General features: G+C 41.6%; 1 protein-coding gene across 1 annotated transcript in view; it reads left to right on the top strand.

Annotated features, from left to right (window-relative positions):
* LOC115171567 (potassium channel subfamily T member 2) overlaps positions 1 to 19,446 on the top strand; it is a 90,336-nt gene continuing 70,890 nt past the window's right edge. The window contains exon 1 of the mRNA XM_029728515.1: positions 1 to 108. Coding sequence (XP_029584375.1) covers positions 14 to 108 — 95 coding nt within the window. The 5' untranslated portion in view covers positions 1 to 13. The remainder of the gene's footprint in view (positions 109 to 19,446) is intronic.

Raw genomic sequence — 19,446 nt, 5'->3', positions numbered from 1 at the left:
TCAGGAGGGGACCATGGTAGTGGTAGAGCTGGAGAAGGAGGTGCTCCCGCTGCCTCCACGGTACCGGTTCCGAGACCTGTTGCTGGGTGACTGGCAGGCTGATGACAGGTAGGAAATCTATTCCAACTTGTTTATTCAGAAGAAACCTGTGTTGGTGCACAACAATCTAGCCTACCCATGGTACCCTGTAATTGATCACAAGTTAAATTAATCGTCATTTGCAGTCCCTCACTAAGCTAAGAAATTCATCTTTGCGTTGCCATCGCAACCAAAAAAGAGAACTAGGCTACTGTAATAATGTCATTTTTATTGATCTGGATCTGTTGATGGCGCTGTGAAAGAGGATAGGCTACAACAAGCCACTGTGCAGCAGCAACAGGTTTCATAATGGAAAAGACTGGACTAAATGCACAGACTCTATGTTAATGCTTGTGTGTGTGTGCATGCGTGTGTTTGCATAGGCATTACGTTTTTTCAGCTATGCATCTTGTCCATGCGTGGAAGTCAGGCATGTCAAATCCATTTTGATATTTATAATTATGAACGTACATTTGGGAAAGTGTTAATAATTAGGTAGTAATGTGAGCCTCTGGCAGCCATTAATTTAGTCATTATACCACCTATCTATTATTTATCAAGCCTTAGATTGGGTTGATTTATCATGCTCCCTTTCTTTACCCTGGTATGGCCAGGGCTGTTCCAAAAGCAGAACATATGGCCCTACTAAGAGTGTCTATTAACCTGTAACTTAACCATCCATTTTCAGGATAATATATTTGTTATGGTTTCCCCATGCATATTTATTAATATGTGTATGCTTGCCACCTATATTTCGTTATAGGGACTAATGCAATACTGAACTACCATTTCACAACTGGACCCCTGGTTGGTAGGTGAGAAATGATGAGCAAAACAGCAGGTTGACATTTTATTGGAATGAGTTTTGTCCTGGAGGCATAACTGAGCGATTTCCGATAGATAGGCCAACTGCAAAGTCAAAATTTATGATGAAAACACTAACCTGCACCAAAACACTTGCTTGTGGTCTTCCTCCTGAGTGGGTGTTTAAAATCACATAATTGAAGAAGACTATATGTACTGAACAAAAATATAAACGTACATGTAAAGTGTTTGGTCCCATTTTTCATGATCTGAAATTAAAGATCCCAGAAATGTTCCATATGCACAAAAAGCGTATTTCTCTCAAATTTGGTGCACAGATTTGTTTACTTTATTTCTCCTTTGCCAAGATAATCCATCCACCAGACAGGTGTGGCATATCAAGAAACTGATTAAACAGCATGATCATTACACAGGTGCCCCTTGTGTTGGGGACAATAAAATGCCACTCTAAAATGTGCAGTTTTGTCAGACAACACAATGCCACAGATGTCTCAAGTGTTGAGGGAGTGTGCAATTGGCATGCTGACTGCAGGAATGTTCACCAGAGCTGTTGCCAGAGAATTGAATGTTCATATCTCGATCATCAGTGCCCGACAACGTCGTTTTAGTGAATTTGGCAGTACATCCAACTGGCCTCACAACCTCAGACCACGTGTAACCACGCCAGCCCAGGACCTCCACATCCGGCTGAGGAGTATTTCTGTCTGTAATAAAGCTCCTTTGTGTGGAAAACTCATTCTGATTGGCTGGGGCCTGACACCCCAGTGGGTGGGCCTATGCCCTCCCAGGCCCACCCATGGCTGTGCTGCTGCCCAGTCATGTGAAATCCATAGATTAGGGCCAAATGAATGTATTTCAATTGACTGATTTCCTCCTATGAACTGTAACTCAGTAAAATCTTTGAAATTGTTGCATGTTGCGTTTATTTGGAAGAAGGCTTCCATTTAAACAACGTTATCCAATACTACAGGGGCAGTAATACTACGGTTGAATGGCCCTGGTCGCAAAAATAAACAGTAATGCTATAACATTACTGAAACAATATCTGAGATATGTCACAAATGGGGTGTTATAATCGTATTTGTCTCTCAGAGCTGAAAAGGACCCTAGCTTCATTTACAATACTATTATTTCCCATGAACTCCCAAAGGCCTTATTGTTAAGTGTGAAGTACAGGCCTTGTGGTCTGTGCATGGTCATCCTCTCACCAGTAGCCTCTTGTAATGTGTAACCTCACTCAGATGGGGAGAAAGATAAATCCTGGTTACAGTTCAGTGGTGAAAGCCAAGGTTGTCTTTAGCACAGTGTCGTGTCTTTGGGGTACCATTAAACTGAAGACATGTTTATCAATTAACTCCCTGTAATTATTATCACGCGATTAAACTGATTAATCGTTTAATTGTAATTAACTAGGAGATCGGGGCACCAAGGAAAATACTCAGATTACAAAGTTATAATTTTCCTAATATAACTTTCCCATATTATAGTATAGGCCGATTATCTTCTGGTTTAAATGGTGTATTTTACCTCGAGTCCAGTCTCATTCCAAACGTCGTAAATTGTTGTATCTGCACGAACCCAGTCTTTACTAAAATCATCCATACATCAATTGTCTTAAAATCATTTATTTAATACACTAAGTAATTAACAGAAAACATACAAACAGTAATTATCGTCACAAAGGATTGGTAGCGTAATGTGCTCTAATGGGCTAAACAGGCAGGTCGGCCTGTTGAACAATGGATCATAAAAGTCAGCTGAGGATGCACACCTACAGAGTTCATTAATATTACAATTGACAATTGAACGCTCACTCATTCGGGAACAATTGCAATCAATATATATTTACGCTCAGTGTGTCGTCTGGATCCTTGTTGGAGAGTTCTGTTCTGTTGGGGAGTTTTGTCCGCGTTCTCTCGCTCTCTAATCTCTCGGTTAGAATGGATCTTTCAGAGCGACATTCATTAATGTCGTCATAGAATGGATGTTTCGTTGGTCTTCGCGTTCGATGATATAATTTACTTAGCTGCAGACTAATAATGAATATCAAAGACTTGTTCTTATTCTGTCGGTCTCGATAGTCTAAAAGTTAACCACGTGGTGTAGTTCACTTTTAGTAGAGGAATTGGATGGTAAAACCTATTGGCCAACTCACTAATGGAGTGGAGGCCTGGTCTGGAGAAATGTAGCTCAGGGTATAGTTTTATAGTGACCCTTGAACAGGCTTGTCAAATGACGCCTGGTCCTGTCTGTGTCCCTTGGGGGGCGTGCCGATGGCTGAGTGAAGCTTGGTACAGAAATCCAATTCACATTAACATCAGTACATAGCATCTCAATGTATTACAAATAGCTTTATCCTTATTAATACATTTTATACAACCATTATGATGCAAGTCTCATCGCTGAGGCTATTATATAAACAGTTTTATGGTAATATGGCTATATTGTCTCTTCTGAGTATCACAAAATTGTTCCAAGCGGACCAGTTCGTAGCTGGATTCTTCACCAATCTTCCATACCTTCTCCAGAACACACATGTCGCTCGGTTCTCCAATTCTATGAGTTGGAAGAATTTCCTTTGTCTCTCTATGAAACATGTGGTAGGAGATTCTCCTCTTAGAGTTTTTACAACCCTTTCACACAGGGCCTGGGTTGGGGGGAAGGTAGGTTGGGGGATGGTACAAAGGGGAGGGGGCCAACTGTCCTCCCTGTACCCAAAGAGGCCAACGTCATGACAACAGTGAGACACTTTCCCTTCTTCGGAATGCGGTTAGAATGTGATCTACATAGATATCTGTCCAACCAACCCCTAGAAAGAGTAGAACATCTGTCTTCTTGGTATTAACTAAAACACCGTAGCCAAATGTCTGAGGAGGAGGATGGAAAATGCATATGACAGAAACAAAGTGGACATTAAGTGGGGAACATGGGGGCCATAAACATCAGGGCTGTCCCCATTGTCTGCATGGCTGAGAGCTTCCAGGAACACTGAGCAGATGTGCTTCAACTGCTGCTCCCAGAGAGAGCACATTGTTGTACTACTTATGTATAATGTATTCCCTGCTGTAGTGTTTTGGAGATGGCTGGGTGCTCATCACTCCAAAGGCTTCAGCAGGCACAGTGCTGCTCCGAGCGACACTGTGGGATCTCTTCATGTTCACTCTGCACTCCTCTTTGTTGAATGTGGCAGTAGACACACTCTCACACACACACTCTCTCTCTCACGCACGCACACGCACGCACGCATGCACACACACACACACACACACACACACACACACACACACACACACACACACACACACACACACACACACACACACACACACACACACACACACACCTCCTCTAATCCCACACCCAGTAGTTGGAACTAAGTTCCACTCCTCTTCAATGGGACTGGGTTTCAATAAGAGAAAAATGACTAAATGATGTTTGAAGCTGGTTCGGTAATAGGAATGTAAGGGTGTGTGTGTGTGTGTGTGTGTGTGTGTGTGTGTGTGTATGTGTGTGTATGTGTGTGTGTGTGTGTGTGTGTGTGTGTGTGTGTGTGTGTGTGTGTGTGTGTGTGTGTGTGTGTGTGTGAGGACGTGTGAGAGAGAGTTAGTGAGAAAAAGAGTGAGAGAAAGACAGAGACAGAATGAAAGCGAGAAGGAGGGATGCAGGGCATTTTATCCTATCCTGATTCATGGTGTTGATCCCAATGGCTGTGGGAGTATTACCAGGTAAAAAATGGACTCGGTGCAGAAGAGAGTCGGCTGATTAATGACAGACAGCTTAATTCCCAGGCTGAATCACAGACAGTTTGTCCCTCATGTCACAATGTTTGCTCTATTAATCAATGCTTCAACACTCTCCCACTTACACACACACACACACACACACACACACACACACACACACACACACACTCGCAAACACACACACACACACTCAAACAAATAAACACGTACATACTCACACAAGAATCCTCACACACATGCTTACATACGCACACACACACACGTACATATCACATACTCACACACACACACAACCAGAGAATGTTCACACATCTACGTACATAGTCACACATGTTCACACATCCAGGCACACACACGCTTGCACGCATAAGTTGTCTTTTTTCACATACACACACATTGTGCTCTGGGAAAACACACATTACTGAGCCCTTTAACCCCCTCTCCACTCCTTCGCCCATGGACCCTCTTCCTCCTTCACTATTTCCTCAACACATAGTACCATGTCGTTACTTTACCCTCCTTGAACTCCCTCCTCCCTTTCCCATGTTTGTTTTGATTGCTGGACTGCCTCTTGTCTTCACACACCACAAATACTCTGCTCAGACCTCCACTGAAGTAGCCTCATGGCAAACATTCCTGAAAGCTCGCGAGATCAGGCGGCTTACAAGGCTACTGCTCAAGGCCTCTCGTCTGGATTCTGAATTTAACTACTGCAGTGGTGTTATTGTATGGTTTATGCTGTGATATGCTAAAAAATATTCATTTGTCAACTATCAGCGAACATTATTGTTACAGACAGTACCTTCTGTTAGCAGATATGACACAAGTATTGTAAAGGTTCATCCTGAGCTGAAATGCAATGATCACCACAAAAGACAAGAGTTTACAGCTTGAAGTACAGCTGTAAACTCTTGTTATTTTCTGCTGATTATTGCCTTTCAGCTCAGAGTGAACCTTCACAATTGCTTCCCTCGTTTGTTTGACCTATCATCATCGTATAGGTCAGGTGAAGGGAGCTGGACTTGCTCCCTCATTGGTTGTTCCATGTGAGCGGTTATGGAGTTGTCTAGTGACGAGGATATTTTCCTTTCATTAGTAAAGCAGTGATGGTCTTGAATCAAGCACTTGATGGACCATTTGTACACAACCCAGAGCTTAATACTTCATCAAGTGTTTGTTTGATGGTTGTCTATACACAACAAGAATAATGTCTGTGCAACCTTCATACTTGGCGCTCACTATGGCATGGCAATCTATTCTAGTGCCAATGTCTCGCTCCAACACCCACTTGTCAGTCTGAGGTTGGATGACACACACACACACACACACACACACACACACACACACACACACACACACACACACACACACACACACACACACACACACACACACACACAGAGGGAAAGGAATCTCCCCCACGGTATGACTTGTTTGGCTGAATTGTTTAGAGTGGAATGAGACAGTCTCGTCACAGCAGCCAGTCTCAGTGGGGCTTGGAGCAAAGTCTGGTATTATCATACAAATGAGAGCTTTTTGTCTTTAAGACAAAATCTCTTTTTGACTGTCGCCTTCCCCCATCATCCCTCATTCAATCTCACCCACATCTCGGCTATTTTCTCTTCCAATGCTCCAGCTCCTTTTGGCCCTCTCTCCAAGGCTCAGTTTGGCAAGGATGAAAGAACCGGAACATGATTAGTAGCCATTGAAACTGCTAATATTCATAGTCTGCTTCTCCCTGATCACTATGAGGAAGTGATCTGTTGCTGCTCAGTATCTAGATCTGAGGAGGGTTTTACATCTTGTAAATTAACTCATCTAATGTGATTCTCCGATAAGGAATCCAGCATTACAGAGAATTATGCAGCACAATGGTTGATACAAGGGAGAGAATAGTACAAAGAGAGTGATACAGAGATACAGATGGAGTCTGTGATCAGATCTGAGGCCGGAAGAGAGGAGGTGGTGGAAGTGAGAGGGGCATTGTGGGTGTCGGAGTCCACAAAGGTCTAATGAGCTTCCTGATTGATGTGAAGTGTTTTGGGTAACCCTCCAACACACCCAGTAGGTAAACATTAGCATCAAAGTAAACAAAAAAAACCCTTTTTAATGTGAATTAATTTGGTTGAGGTTTTTAATTGGCAGACAGAATCATCAACAATGTTTAGCCCTGGAGCTGAGGCACGGTGGGTAGATAATGGCGGCATCTCAGCCTTGACAAATTAAACAGTGCCGGTGTCCCTGACTTTTAATGACAAAAATAAACCTCCAACAAGCTAATTAATAAGACCAAAGAGTACTATAATAATACTGTATAATGCTGGGGCTGCCGCCATACTCTGTATCATAATAATACTGTATAATGCTGGGGCTGCCTCCATACTCTGTATCATAATAGTACTGTATAATGCTGAGGCTGCCTCCATACTCTGAATCATAATAATACTGTATAATGCTGGGGCTGCCTCCATACTCTGTATCATAATAATACTGTATAATGCTGGGGCTGCCTCCATACTCTGTATCATAATAATACTGTATAATGCTGGGGCTGCCTCCATACTCTGTATCATAATAATACTGTATAATGCTGGGGCTGCCTCCATACTCTGTATCATAATAATACTGTATAATGCTGGGGCTGCCTCCATACTCTGTATTATAATAATACTGTATAATGCTGGGCTGCCTCCATACTCTGTACCATAATATTACTGTATAATGCTGTGGCTGCCTCCATATTCTGTATTATAATAGTACTGTATAATGCTGGGGCTGCCTCCATACTCTGTATTATAATAGTACTGTATAATGCTGTGGCTGCCTCCATAGTCTGTATTATAATAGTACTGTATAATGCTGGGGCTGCCTCCATACTCTGTATTATAATAGTACTGTATAATGCTGTGGCTGCCTCCATACTTTGTATAATAGTTCTGTATAATGCTGGGGCTGCCTCCATATTCTGTATTATAATAATGCTGGGGCTGCCTCTATACTCTGTACCATAATATTACTGTATAATGCTGGGGCTGCCTCCATACTCTGAATCAAAACAATACTGTATAATGCTGGGGCTGCCTCCATACTCTGTATCATAATAATACTTTATAATGCTGGGGCTGCCTCCATACTCTGTATTATAATAATACTGTATAATGCTGGGGCTGCCTCCATACTCTGTATCATAATAATACTGTATAATGCTGGGGCTGCCTCCATACTCTGTGTTATAATAATGCTGGGGCTGCCTCCATACGCTATATCATAATAATACTGTATAATGCTGGGGCTGCCTCCATACTCTGTATTATAATAATGCTGGGGCTGCCTCCATACTCTGTATCATAATAATACTGTATAATGCTGGGGCTGCCTCCATACTCTGAATCAAAACAATACTGTATAATGCTGGGGCTGCCTCCATACTCTGTATCATAATAATACTGTATAATGCTGGGGCTGCCTCCATACTCTGAATCAAAACAATACTGTACAATGCTGGGGCTGCCTCCATACTCTGAATCAAAACAATACTGTATAATGCTGGGGCTCCCTCCATACTCTGTATCATAATAATACTGTATAATGCTGGGGCTGCCTCCATACTCTGAATCAAAATAATACTGTATAATGCTGGGGCTCCCTCCATACTCTGTATCATAATAATACTGTATAATGCTGGGGCTGCCTCCATACTCTGTATCATAATAATACTGTATAATGCTGGGGCTGCCTCCATACTCTGTATCATAATAATACTGTATAATGCTGGGGCTGCCTCCATACTCTGTATCATAATGGTACTGTATAATGCTGGGCTGCCTCCATACTCTGTATTATAATAATACTGTATAATGCTGGGGCTGCCTCCATACTCTGTACCATAATATTACTGTATAATGCTGTGGCTGCCTCCATACTCTGTATTATAATAGTACTGTATAATGCTGGGGCTGCCTCCATACTCTGTATTATAATAGTACTGTATAATGCTGTGGCTGCCTCCATACTTTGTATAATAGTTCTGTATAATGCTGGGGCTGCCTCCATATTCTGTATTATAATAATGCTGGGGCTGCCTCTATACTCTGTACCATAATATTACTGTATAATGCTGGGCTGCCTCCATACTCTGAATCAAAACAATACCGTATAATGCTGGGGCTGCCTCCATACTCTGTATCATAATAATACTTTATAATGCTGGGGCTGCCTCCATACTCTGTATTATAATAATGCTGGGGCTGCCTCCATACGCTGTATCATAATAATACTGTATAATGCTGGGGCTGCCTCCATACTCTGTATCATAATAATACTGTATAATGCTGGGGCTGCCTCCATACTCTGAATCAAAACAATACTGTATAATGCTGGGGCTGCCTCCATACTCTGTATCATAATAATACTGTATAATGCTGGGGCTGCCTCCATACTCTGAATCAAAACAATACTGTATAATGCTGGGGCTGCCTCCATACTCTGAATCAAAATAATACTGTATAATGCTGGGGCTCCCTCCATACTCTGTATCATAATAATACTGTATAATGCTGGGCTGCCTCCATACTCTGAATCAAAACAATACTGTATAATGCTGGGGCTGCCTCCATACTCTGAATCAAAATAATACTGTATAATGCTGGGGCTCCCTCCATACTCTGTATCATAATAATACTGTATAATGCTGGGCTGCCTCCATACTCTGTATCATAATAATACTGTATAATGCTGGGGCTGCCTCCATACTCTGAATCAAAATAGTACTGTATAATGCTGGGGCTGCCTCCATACTCTGTATCATAATAATACTGTATAATGCTGGGGCTCCCTCCATACTCTGTATTATAATAATACTGTATAATGCTGGGGCTCCCTCCATACTCTGTACCATAATAATACTGTATAATGCTGGGGCTGCCTCCATACTCTGTATTATAATAGTACTGTATAATGCTGGGGCTGCCTCCATACTCTGTATCATGATAATACTGTATAACGTTGGGGCTGCCTCCATACTCTGTATCATAATAATACTGTATAATGCTGGGGCTGCCTCCATACTCTGCATCATAAAAATACTGTATAATGCTGGGGCTGCCTCCATACTCTATTATAATAATACTGTATAATGCTGGGGCTGCCTCCATACTCTGTATCATAATATGACTGTATAATGCTGGGGCTGCCTCCATACTCTGTGTTATAATAATACTGTATAATGCTGGGCTGCCTCCATACTCTGTATCATAATAATACTGTATAATGCTGGGGCTGCCTCCATACTCTGTATCATAATAATACTGTATAATGCTGGGGCTGCCTCCATACTCTGTATCATAATAATACTGTATAATGCTGGGGCTGCCTCCATACTCTGTATCATAATAATACTGTATAATGCTGGGGCTGCCTCCATACTCTGCACCATAATAATACTGTATAATGCTGGGGCTGCCTCCATACTCTGTATTATAATAGTACTGTATAATGCTGGGGCTGCCTCCATACTCTGTACCATAATATTACTGTATAATGCTGGGCTGCCTCCATACTCTGTATCATGATAATACTGTATAACGTTGGGGCTGCCTCCATACTCTGTATCATAATAATACTGTATAATGCTGGGGCTGCCTCTATACTCTGATTCGTAATAATAATGTATAATGCTGGGGCTGCCTCCATACTCTGTATCACAATAATACTGTGTAATGCTGGGGCTGCCTCCATATTCTCTACCATAATAATACTGTATAATGCTGGGGCTGCCTCCATACTCTGTATTATAATAATACTGTATAATGCTGGGGCTGCCTCCATACTCTGTATTATAATAATACTGTATAATGCTGGGGCTGCCTCCATACTCTGTATTATAATAGTACTGTATAATGCTGGGGCTGCCTCCATACTCTGTATTATAATAGTACTGTATAATGCTGGGGCTGCCTCCATACTCTGTATTATAATAATACTGTATAATGCTGGGGCTGCCTCCATACTCTGTATCATAATAATACTGTATAATGCTGGGGCTGCCTCCATATTCTGTATCATAATAATACTGTGTAATGCTGGGGCTGCCTCCATATTCTCTACCATAATAATACTGTATAATGCTGGGGCTGCCTCCATACTCTGTATCATAATAATACTGTGTAATGCTGGGGCTGCCTCCATATTCTCTACCATAATAATACTGTATAATGCTGGGGCTGCCTCCATACTCTGTATTATAATAATACTGTTTAATGCTGGGGCTGCCTCCATACTCTGTATTATAATAATACTGTATAATGCTGGGGCTGCCTCCATACTCTGTATTATAATAGTACTGTATAATGCTGGGGCTGCCTCCATATTCTCTACCATAATAATACTGTATAATGCTGGGGCTGCCTCCATATTCTCTACCATAATAATACTGTATAATGCTGGGGCTGCCTCCATATTCTCTACCATAATAATACTGTTTAATGCTGGGGCTGCCTCCGTACTCTGTATTATAATAGTAATGTGTAATTATGGTGCTGCCTCCATACACTGTACCATAATAATACTGTATAATGCTGGGGCTGCCTCCATACACTGTACCATAATAATACTGTATAATGCTGGGGCTGCCTCCATACACTGTATCATAATAATTCTGTATAATTCTGGGGCTGCCTCCATTCTCTGTATTATAATAGTATTGTATAATGCTGGGGCTGCCTCTATACTCTGTATCATAATAATACTGTATAATGCTGGGGCTGCCACCATTCTGTATCATAATAACACTGTATATTGCTGGGGCTGCCTCCATACTCTGTATCATAATAATACTGTATAATGCTGGGGCTGCCTCCATACTCTGTATCATAATAATACTGTATAATGCTGGGGCTGCCTCCATACTCTGTATCATAATAATTATGTATAATTCTGGGGCTGTCTCCATTCTCTGTATTATAATAATACTGTATAATGCTGGGGCTGCCTCCATACTCTGCATCATAAAAATACTGTATAATGCTGGGGCTGCCACCATACTCTGTATCATAAAAATACTGTATAATGCTGGGGCTGCCACCATACTCTGTATCATAATAATACTGTATAATGCTGGGGCTGCCACCATACTCTGTATCATAAAAATACTGTATAATGCTGGGGCTGCCACCATACTCTGTATCATAAAAATACTGTATAATGCTGGGGCTGCCACCATTCTGTATCATAATAATACTGTATAATGCTGGGGCTGCCACCATACTCTGTATCATAAAAATACTGTATAATGCTGGGGCTGCCTCCATACTCTGTACCATAATATTACTCTATAATGTTGTGGCTGCCTCCATACTCTGTATTATAATAGTACTGTATAATGCTGGGGCTGCCTCCATACTCTGTATTATAATGGTACTGTATAATGCTGTGGCTGCCTCCATACTTTGTATAATAGTTCTGTATAATGCTGGGGCTGCCTCCATACTCTGTATTGTAATAATACTGTATAATGCTGGGGCTGCCTCCATACTCTGTATTGTAATAATACTGTATAATGCTGGGGCTGCCTCCATACTCTGTATTATAATAATACTGTATAATGCTGGGGCTGCCTCCATACTATGTACCATAATATTACTGTATAATGCTGGGGCTGCCTCCATACTCTGAATCAAAATAATACTGTATAATTCTGGGGCTGCCTCCATACTCTGTATCATAATAATACTTTATAATGCTGGGGCTGCCTCCATACTCTGTATTATAATAATACTGTATAATGCTGGGGCTGCCTCCATACTCTGTATCATAATAATACTGTATAATGCTGGGGCTGCCTCCATACTCTGCATTATAATAATGCTGGGGCTGCCTCCATACTCTGTATCATAATAATACTGTATAATGCTGGGGCTGCCTCCATAGTCTGTATTATAATAATACTGTATAATGCTGGGGCTGCCTCCATACTCTGTATCATAATAATACTGTATAATGCTGGGGCTGCCTCCATACTCTGCATTATAATAATGCTGGGGCTGCCTCCATACTCTGTATCATAATAATACTGTATAATGCTGGGGCTGCCTCCATACTCTGAATCAAAACAATACTGTATAATGCTGGGGCTGCCTCCATACTCTGTATTATAATAATACTGTATAATGTTGGGGCTGCCTCCATACTCTGAATTAAATTAATACTGTATAATGCTGGGGCTGCCTCCATACTCTGAATCAAAATAATACTGTATAATTCTGGGGCTGCCTCCATACTCTGTATCATAATAATACTGTATAATGCTGGGGCTGCCTCCATACTCTGTATCATAATAATACTGTATAATGCTGGGGCTGCCTCCATACTCTGTATCATAATAATACTGTATAATGCTGGGGCTGCCTCCATACTCTGTATTATAATAATACTGTATAATGCTGTGGCTGCCTCCATACTCTGTATCATAATAATACTGTATACAGCTGGGGCAGCCCCAACATTATACAGTAAAATAAAGGTTTTGTCATACCCATGTTATGCAGGCTGATATACCACATCTTTAAGCTAATCAGCATTCAGGGCTCGAACCACAATGTTTATAATATTGTATAATGCTGCATCTGCCTCCCTGCTGTGTACAATATTGCTTTCTCCCCTCTCGTGGTCTAAGTAAGAATGCTATGTATCGGAACATTGTGTACCTCACCTCTGGTCACAGTGTAACGTATAAAACCTCCCTTTGTGCAGTGTTCCTCTCCTAGCCTGAAGAGTGTATGAAGTGTGATAATTGACTGCTAAGAGATAGTTCTTATATGAGGGATCATTTGATAAGAACTTGTTGAATCCACAGTGTGATAGACCCTACGCTATGTCCTTTTTACATTTTTATTTCACCTTTATTTTGACTGGGGAGATTGAGACCTAGGTCTCTTTTCCAAATGTGCCCTGTATAATACAATAATAAATACAAAATATTTATACACTATATATACAAAAGCATGTGGACACCCCTTTAAATTAGTGGATTCAGCTGTTTCAGCCACACCTGTTGTCTGTGCAATGTCCATAGACAAACATTGGCAGTAGAATGGCCTTATTGATGAGCTCAGTGACTTTCTGCGTGGCACCGTCATAGGATGCCACCTTTCCAACATGTCAGTTCATAAAATGTCTGCCCTACTAGAGCTGTCCCGGTCAACTGTAAGTGCTGTTATTGTGAAGTGGAAATGTCTAGGAGCAGCAATGGTTCAGCCGCGAAGTCGTAGACCATACAAGTTCACAGAACAGACCATCTGTCCTCGGTTGCAACACTCACTACCGAGTTCCAAACTGCCCCTGGAAGCAGCGTTAACACAATAACCTTTCATTGGGAGCTTCATGAAATGGGTTTCCATGGCCGAGCAGCCGCACCCAAGCCTAAGATCACCATGCACAATGCCAAACTTCGACTGGAGTGGTGTAAAGCTCGCCGCCATTGGAGCATTGGAAACGCGTTCTCTGTAGTGATGAATCACGCTGTCCGATGGACGAATCTGGGTTTGGCGGATACCAGGAGAACACTACCTGCCCTAATGCATAAATCCTCATCAATCTACACACAATACCCCATAATAACAAAGTGAAAGCAGGTTTTTAGAATTTGTTGCTAATTTATTACAAATACATAAGTATTCAGACCCTTTGCTATGAGCCTCGAAATTGAGCTCAGGGGCATTCTTTTCCCATTGTTCATCCTTGAGATATTTCTACAACTTCATTGGAGTCCAACTATGGTAAATTCAATTGATTGGACATGATTTGGAAAAGCACACACCTGTCTATATAAGGTCCCACAGTTGACAGTGCATGTCACAGCAAAAACAAAGCCATGAGGTCAAAGGAATTGTTCGTAGAGCTCAGAGACAGGATTGTGTCGAGGCACAAAAAATGTCTGCAGCATTGAAGGTCCCCAAGAACACAGTGGCCTCCATCATTCTTAAATGGAAGAAGTTTAGAACCACCAAGACTCTTCCTAGAGCTGGCCGCCCTGCCAAACTGAGCAATCGGGTGAGAAGGGCCTTGGTCAGGGAGGTGACCAAGAACCCGATTGCCACTCTGAGACAGCTCCAGAATTCCTCTGTGGAGATGGGAGAACCTTCCAGAAGACTTGAAAATAAGGGAGAGCCGCACACTCTAGGAGCTCAGATGCAAAAATTGAATATCCAACATTTACAAAAATGTAAATGTAAAAATTTTTCGACCATTGGATATTACATTTTTGCATCTGAGCTCCTAGAGTGTGCGGCTCTCCCTTATTTTCAAGTTTTCTACTCCGCTAGCCAGCACCTCGCCTTAATAGGTGTGCGTTTCTTTTTCTTCTAGATAGAACCTTCCAGAAGGACAACCATCTCTGCAGCACTCCACCAAACAGGCCAGACGGAAGCCACTCCTCAGTAAAAGGCACATGACAGTTGGAGTTTGCCAAAAGGCAAACTAAAGGACTCAGAACATGAGAAACAATATTCTCTGGTCTGATTAAACCAAGATTGAACTCTTTGGCCTGAATGCCAAGCATCACGTCTGGAGGACGTGATGCTGTGGGGATGTTTTTCAGCGGCAGGGACTGGGAGACTAGTCAGGATCGAGGGAAAGATGAACGGAGCAAAGTACAGAGAGATCATTGATGAAAACCTGCTACAGAGCGCTCAGGATCTCATACTGGAGGCGAAGGTTCACCTTTCAACAGGATAACGACCCTAAGCACACAGCCAAGACAACGCAGAATTGGCTTCGGGACAAGTCTCAGAATGTCCTTGAGTGGCCTAGCCAGAACCCGGACTTGAACCCATCTATGCATGTGTGTGTGAGCCTATGTTGTGTGTGCATTGTGTGTTGGAGTGTCAGTGTAGTATGTGTGAGTGTGTGGATAGAGTATAGTGAGTGTGCATAGAGCCAGTGCAAGAGAGTCAGTACAAAAGAAATGAAGACAAAAAAATTATAATAAAGGGGGTCAATGTAAATTGTCCAGGTAGCCATTTGATTAAGTGTTCAGCAGTCTTATGGCTTAGGGGTAGAAGCTGTTCAGGATCCTTTTTGTCCCAGACTTGGGCGCTCCGATACCACTCGTTGTGGGGTAGCAGAGAGAACAGTCAATTTTTTATTTTATTTTATTTATTTTATTGAACCTTTATTTAACTATGACTTGGGTGGCTGGAGTCTTTGACAATTTTTAGGGCCTTCCTCTGACACCGCCTGGTATAGAGATCCTGGATGGCAGTAAGTTCAGCCCCAGTGATGTACTGGGCCGTATGCCCTACCCTCTGTAGTGCCTTGCCGCCGAATGCCAAGCAGTTGCCATACCAAGCGGTGATGCAGCCATTTAAGATGCTCTCAATGGTTTAGCTGTATAACTTTTTGAAGATCTGAGGGCCCATGCCCATTGTACCCCTGCACATTGACTCGGTAATGGCATACTCTGTGTGAATAGCCAAGTTATTGTTACTCATTGTGTATTTATTTCTCGTGTTATTATTATTATTATTATTATTTTCTCTCTGCATCATTGGGAAGGGCCCGTAAGTGATTTGAAGGGAACGTTCTGTAAAGTTGTGAGAACATTTGTTGTTAGCTGGGTAGAGCTTGGCTAGAAATCGGTTTGAGTAAAAGGGTATTGAGCACACTTACTTACTGTCATTGGGCGTGCACAGTGCACAGCCCTGGTAAATGATGACTTTCATTTTGTGTGCAGGGGGAAAGGGCGAGCATCAGAGGCTCAAGCAAGGATACACAATCACATCAGTCACAGTGCAGAAGATGACTAGTGTTTTCCCTCATATCATACTAACTGTATACAGCAACATGATCTTCCTCCCTCCAGGCCTGTGGTTGGCCTGAGGCAGCTGTAGGGAGGATAGACCAGAGAGCCTTGAGCTGACCCTGAGTGGTTATCTTATTCTCAGGAAGTGAGGCGCACGACCTCTGAAGGAGCGGCCGCATTAAATCCTCACTTTTATGTTTAACGAATGTTTATTTCCTGCCCAACCGCTATGCGTTAATGAGCCTGGTATGAGTATTCCCCGACCGCTGCTTTCTAGTAAGACAAGCACTGTCAACACACAGTAGCTTGCTGCTGGGTAAAATACAAGGGATTGCTAGCGCCCAGCCTATTGGCTGCCTCTGCTGATCTGGAGTCAGTGCTGTCTGCTTCAGATAGGTAAGACCTTGTGACATCAGTGTGCGGGTTGGAGAGACGGGGGGGGGATATTGTGACAGTCATGGCATTTTGGATGACAGTAATCGGCCAGCCAAAATGACCAAGGTCTCCATAATAACTGTTCGAATATCAAAAAAACATCTATTCTGTATATTGTTTGTATTATTATTATTCATTTATTTTGCTATTCTAATGATTATTACGGTAACCACGATCATTTGGCTGGCCAGTTACCGTCATCCCAAATTATTTTTTAGAAGCCTCTCCGATCCTGACTGCATGTGCTGCCATAGATAGAATGAATAGAACGGGCATCCCCATTCAAGGTTGGTTAGTGTTATCCGGGATCTTTGGGACGTCCCTACCCTAAACCCTAACCCTAACCTTAACCCATACGCTTACCCTAATCATAAACATTAACCTTAACCCTTACTTTAATTCTTACTTAAACCATTTTAAATGTCAACTTCAATGGGGTAGCAAGGACCATTAGAGGTTCCAAGTCTATTCTATTCATTCTGTTTCTATGTCCGCTACTGCATTGGGGGTGGGTTTCCTAGGCAAGGAGCAACAAAGTTTCATCCCATTGTTAAGAGTTCATGATACACTGTATATATATATACTGTATATTAAACAGTGATGGCGGGTATTTTATTTTCATGGCGGTTACACGGTTATACAGTAATTGTGCCAGCCTATGTAGCAGTACACTGAAGCATGGGAATCAGAAGTAAACCTATACAGCTGAGTAATGACGACAGATAGACTACAGGGATGGGTGTTTTCATAGAAATGTCATGAATTAAATCCAAGGCCTCCTTCAATGTTACGTTACATAAAGCCTTGTGTCATAGTTACCCATATAGCCTGTTAGGCTGTCAACTTCATGTTCTCCTGAGGGCTTGTTACTGATATATACACTACCGTTCAAAAGTTTGGGGTCACTTAGAAATGTCCTTGTTTTTGAAAGAAAAGCAAATTTTTTTGTCCATTAAAATAACATCAAATTGATCAGAAATACAGTGTAGACATTGTTAATGTTGTAAATGACTATTGTATCTGGAAACGGCTGATTTTCAATGGAATATCTACATAGGAGTACAGAGGCCCATTATCACCAACCATCACTCCTGTGTTCCAATGACACGTTGTGTTAGCTAATCCAAGTTTATCATTTTAAAAGGCTAATTGAGCATTAGAAAACCCTTTTGCAATTATGTTAGCACAGCTGAAAACTGCTGAAGCAATACAGCTGGCCTTCTTTAGTCTAGTTGAGTATCCGGAGCATCAGCATTTGTGGGTTTGATTACAGGCTCAAAATGGCCAGAAACAAATGACTTTCTTCTGAAACTCGTCAGTCTATTCTTGTTCTGAGAAATGAAGGCTATTCCATGCGAGAAATTGCCAAGAAACTGACGATTTTAAATGGACAAAAAATTTGCTTTTCTTTAAAAAACAAGGACTTTTCTAAGTGACCCCAAACTTTTGAAGGGTAGTATAAATATATTTATTTATTTATTTTACACATACAGTGACTCTTTGCTGACCTCTTTACACCACACATGATTTTATCCACTAACTTGTTATGAATATGTTATGTAAGATAAGACCAACATAATGTTATCTAGCAAAACTATTGTAAATTCCCAAAAGCCAGGCTTGGAATAAGACAAAAGAGACTGGAATGCAGGATGGATGAAAGAAGACCATAGGAAAGGATCAATACCTCTGATGTTATCTATCTGCCTCACAATGGTCTTGATCAATAAATAAATAACCTCTCTAGAAATAAGACCTAACCAAGAAATAACCTCTCTAGAAATAATAACTAACCAATAAATAACCTCTCTAGAAATAAGAACTAACCAAGAAATAACCTCTCTAGAAATAATAACTAAGTATTAACCAATCTACTCTACTGAAAATGTAATACATGGGGTATGGTTGCATAAGGGTATTTTGTAAAATGCAATTATCCACTATAGTGTGGAGGGATCACAAACATATCTTATCGCTTCTCTCTCTGTGTGTGTGTGTGTGTGTGTGTGTGTGTGTGTGTGTGTGTGTGTGTGTGTGTGTGTGTGTGTGTGTGTGTGTGTGTGGAGGGATCACAAACACACGTCCATCTGATCGCTTCTCTCCCGGTACCAAATCATATTAGTGTAATACGCTGCAGGAATTGTATCGTACTCCAAGCAGCCCATGAGACACTGAGAAGAGGGCACAGAGATGAATCAGCTCATATTTCACCCCTTTTCCTTTGCATGTGTCCCCTCGGAGGAAATATGAAATGGGCTATGAAATACAATAAAATTCATTCTCATTTGATCAAATGTTAAATAGCTGTACACATCGGCGTACAATACATCATGTAGAATGAGGAGATTGGTAGATGCAATGCCACAGATGGTCGGATTGTCATTGTCTTTCTGAGTAGCTGGAATAAGAAAACATCTACAGTATTTAGTTGAGTAGCAGTGGTTTATCTGTTGTGATTGGTAGTGGTAGGGTGAAATAAGGGTCTTTACAGAATAGAGGTCTTAGCTACAATAGGAATCGATTGTTCCAAGTAAATCCTACTTCACTTACTGTAGTTCAAACCCAAAT

This window comes from Salmo trutta, chromosome 32 (genome assembly GCF_901001165.1).
Source record: "Salmo trutta chromosome 32, fSalTru1.1, whole genome shotgun sequence".
Taxonomy (NCBI): domain Eukaryota; kingdom Metazoa; phylum Chordata; class Actinopteri; order Salmoniformes; family Salmonidae; genus Salmo; species Salmo trutta.
Note: the sequence above shows the minus strand (reverse complement) of the source record. Positions and strands in the feature narration are given on the sequence as shown.